The sequence below is a fragment of the Drosophila obscura genome, unplaced genomic scaffold (genome assembly GCF_018151105.1).
Source record: "Drosophila obscura isolate BZ-5 IFL unplaced genomic scaffold, ASM1815110v1 contig_165, whole genome shotgun sequence".
NCBI lineage: Eukaryota > Metazoa > Arthropoda > Insecta > Diptera > Drosophilidae > Drosophila > Drosophila obscura.
Genome location: NW_024542752.1, coordinates 10,201 through 13,828, shown reverse-complemented (window position 1 = coordinate 13,828; position 3,628 = coordinate 10,201). Strand labels below are relative to the sequence as shown.

Sequence of the window (3,628 nt, the reverse complement as noted above, 5' to 3'; positions counted from 1 at the left end):
TAATTCCCCATTTTAATGGGGAAACAATGAAACAATGGCATCTGGCGAGTACTTCGGACTCCAATCTGTATGGCATTCACTCATCTCTAATTAAAAAGTGGGCGGCTGCAGCCCCGGACTGCCCAAAGGTCTCTGCCCTGCGTGCGAATTTTCATCAAACGCACTGACTGACTTACAAATCCCCCCCCCCCCCATGGTTTTTTAAAATGTACCAGAAGCAAAACCAAAACCAGAACCAGAAAATAGCTGCAGCTTTCATAAATTGCTTCTCGTTTTTGTCGTACTCGCACTTGTTGAAGGGGATGCACACCGGGGGGGATGCACACTGGGGTATCCGTATCCTAGCAGCTCCCTTTTAAAGTCCCAAAGCTCTGTGCCCGGGGCGGGGCGGGGGCTGTGGGTTCTCTACAGAACAGAAATTAAATTTCTTGCTGTCAAAATGGAATTGTTTGGAATGGGCCCAGCACACATTGTGCCAAGTAATTTGCCATTAATTGTCGTGCCTCACTTTGCCAATGGAAATTGGAAAATGGAAATTGAATTTTTTTGGGCAACGCTGGATGCATTTCTGGGACTTCTTTTGCTACGATCTGCATCGACATATTTTTTGTGTGCTAATTCTGTGATTGATGGGGCCCCAAGCTCTGGTTTTTTCTCTGGAAGATGGCCGTGTGCGGCTCCATGCCGCCCAACCAACCGTTTACTGTCCCCTTGACAAGCCCAGTGCTGAGGCAAAGAAAACTTTTGTCACACAATGGCAATAAGCAATTATTGTACTGCTGACGTGGCGGCGGCGGCGACGGCCACGGCCACAGCAAGGTGGGACAGCGGTCACTCTGTCTGCCCGTGTCATAGGCCCGCAGGCAGCGCTGCTCGAGTGTGGCACGTAGCAGGGCGTAGCAGGGCGTAGCACGTGGCCACCAGTTTAAGCCTCTTAAATATACGAAAAGCAATTAAAATATAATCAATATGCGGATCCGCCTCCTTCCAGTACAGTGGCTGTACAGTGGCAGTACAGTGGCAGCGGCACGGGGCAGGGGCACTGCGAGTACCTATGTCCAGCCAAGCCGGCGATGAACGTCGAGGCAATTCTGAACAAGTTGTTGCCTGAAGCGCAGGATATTGTCGTCCCGCACCGGAGTGGGGCGGCTGAGCGTTTCCTCATCGTCCACGTGGCGGTAGTGCTGCATCTGGCCAATGTGAACGGGCACATCCATGGGGCCGCACGACTCCGCCCGCCAGCGCATGGGGAAGTGGTTGTGCGTGAGGGTCACCAGCTGCGGATTGTGCAGGCACTTAATGGCCAAGTTGGCGTCCAGATGGTCGGCCACCCGCGTCACATGCGACAGCATGTAGAACTGCTGCGGCAGCGCCGGATCCGCTGCCAGCTCCTTGGGGAAGTACACGTTGCGGAAGCAGAAGCTCGAGCGCGCCGAGCAGTTCACGTCCAGCTGCTGCAGCTGCTGCAGCAGCGACCGGTAGCTGAGCAGCTCGCCCAGCGGCATGATGACCTCATCCACATCGAATACGCCCAGGTAATCGAACTCGTACATGTTCCGGTACAGGCAGTCGTTGTACATCAGCACCTCGGTGAGCCGCGACCGCAGATCCCAGTCGTCCGACTGCTCTTCTAGCACCTGGTGGGGCCGCAGCTGCAGCAGCCCATCCACGTCGGCGTAGTGGGCGAGGGTGCGCGATGTGTTGGCGGTCAGCTCACCGATATCGAAGGCCACCACCCGCTCGACACCCAGCAGACGCAGCAGCTCCAGCCACTCCACCATCCGATCGGATACATCGCGATCCGGGAAGCTGAGAAACTTAACGCACACACCCGTGCGCAGCTGCTGCTGCTTGGAGTTGGGCGGCGGCCGCTGTGGCACCTGGGCATTGATCACGATTAGGGCGTTCCTGGCGGGGGCACAGCGGCTGCCGAAGACCAGCGACACCAGCTGCGGCACTCGGATGTCGGGCTCCGGCACCACACAGCTGAACATGGTGGGATAGGCAATGCCCTCCACATCGCCCCAGACGTCGTACCAGCCCACCTTGGTATCGGTGACGGGCACCAGGTCCGGCTGGCCGCCATCCTCGTACCACAGCTGACAGAAGGCCGCCGGATATGGGCCCGTGACGGTGGTCACCATGGCCAGTACCATCACCTCGGGCGCTGCCGGCCTGCAGTCGTAGTAGGCGTTGTAGAAGAAGTAGCTCAGGTTGCCCACCGTCACCCACTGGAAGTCGGGATTCTTGAAGACCAAATCCTCATAGCGGGGATAGGGCGCACACTGATGGCTGCGCCGCGACCCTTGGGCCCAGTGTTGCTGTGCATTCTGATGCAGCACAGTCTTCAGATCCAGTGGTCTGTTCTTCTCATCATCCACCACCACTGCAGGAGGATCGACATCGATTCTGGGTAAACCGGGCAGTAGCTGCGCCTGTGCGGGAAGGCCCGGGGACTTTCGGTTGACTGATGACGACGACGACGACGATCTGGCTGAGTTTGAGGGCGGCAGCTGTGCCAGCAGCTGGTGGAGGACCAGTAGGAGTCCCATCGACCCCACAACACAGATCAGCGGCGTCCGCCAGGCTCGCAGCAGCTTGTACACCATTCTGGAGCCCATCCAATAGGCATCTGGCGCGATGCTCCCTGCTTCCAGCGAACTTAAGCATTGTCTGACAGACCCACTTTTACGTGCACCGCCAATCGACATGTTGCAATTTTCGAGATGGATTCAAAAGGGATTCTGGAGAGGGAGAGGGAGGGAGAGATAGTAAATAATAATCATGCTAAGAAAGATAAGATAATGTATACACTTTAAGAAATTGAAAATTCGATAAATAGAATAGAATAGAAAGCAGAGCAGAGCAGAACAGAACAGAGATAAGGATTCGCCTTCACCTTCGGCCTGCCTGTGGGTAACAAAATAAAAAAAAAACGGGAACATGCCTGTTCCGATGCAATCTTTGGACATCAAAATATTGAAATTGCTTTGAATGGTTTTTTTTTGTGTGTTTGTTGGATGGATGGATGAAAAATCAAATGGACTTACATAAATATTTACGTGCAGTGGCGAGCAAAAGTGAGTGCATATGTTCATGTCGAACTATTTTATACTTATCATTTATTTCGTAACAAATTGGAGTACAAAACAGTAACATATGAGATGAATTCAATAGGTTTGAGACTAAAAACCAAAATAAAAAAGGATAAGTATAAAATAGTTTAATTTGTTTGATTATCTTGCTGCGTTGAAGCTGAACAAGAGCACTCACTTTTGCTCGCCACTGTAGCTCAGCGAAAGAAAAACAAACTATTGAGAACAAAGGGAATGTTGTTTGGAACTTGGACACTTCTTAGCACAATAATCTCAGCTTGCATAAATACTTACACGGATTGCCCTTGAGTATTATTTAAAACGGTGCACAGAAAGAAGCGCCGAGAGGAACATTGGAGTGGAAGATCTTCTTAGTAGATAAGAGTACTAAGAACTTGCATAGCTACAGAAAATATACCGTTACCATTATGGAAAATATGAGCAAACTATTTCCCTGAGGTGTGTGAATATTTGTGCACATATTGCGGGAGTGCTCGTTTCACTTATTACCTATTATTACTTATTGCCGTATA

The 3,628-nt window shown here is 51.8% G+C and overlaps 1 protein-coding gene across 1 annotated transcript; it reads right to left on the bottom strand.

The window, feature by feature from the left end:
• Nucleotides 1-799: 799 nt before the first annotated feature.
• Nucleotides 800-3,124, bottom strand: LOC111070656. The gene is made up of 2 exons (XM_022361363.2): nt 3,051-3,124; nt 800-2,744 (listed from the first exon to the last, which is right to left on the bottom strand). Exon 2 carries the CDS (start codon nt 2,709-2,711, stop codon nt 1,053-1,055), a length of 1,659 nt encoding a protein of 552 aa, XP_022217055.2. The 5' UTR covers nt 2,712-2,744; nt 3,051-3,124; the 3' UTR covers nt 800-1,052.
• Nucleotides 3,125-3,628: the final 504 nt, after the last annotated feature.

Bases quoted from the DNA above. Each gene is read 5' to 3' on its own strand.
- LOC111070656 (XM_022361363.2), bottom strand. From the start codon at position 2,711: ATGTCGATTGGCGGTGCACGTAAAAGTGGGTCTGTCAGACAATGCTTA.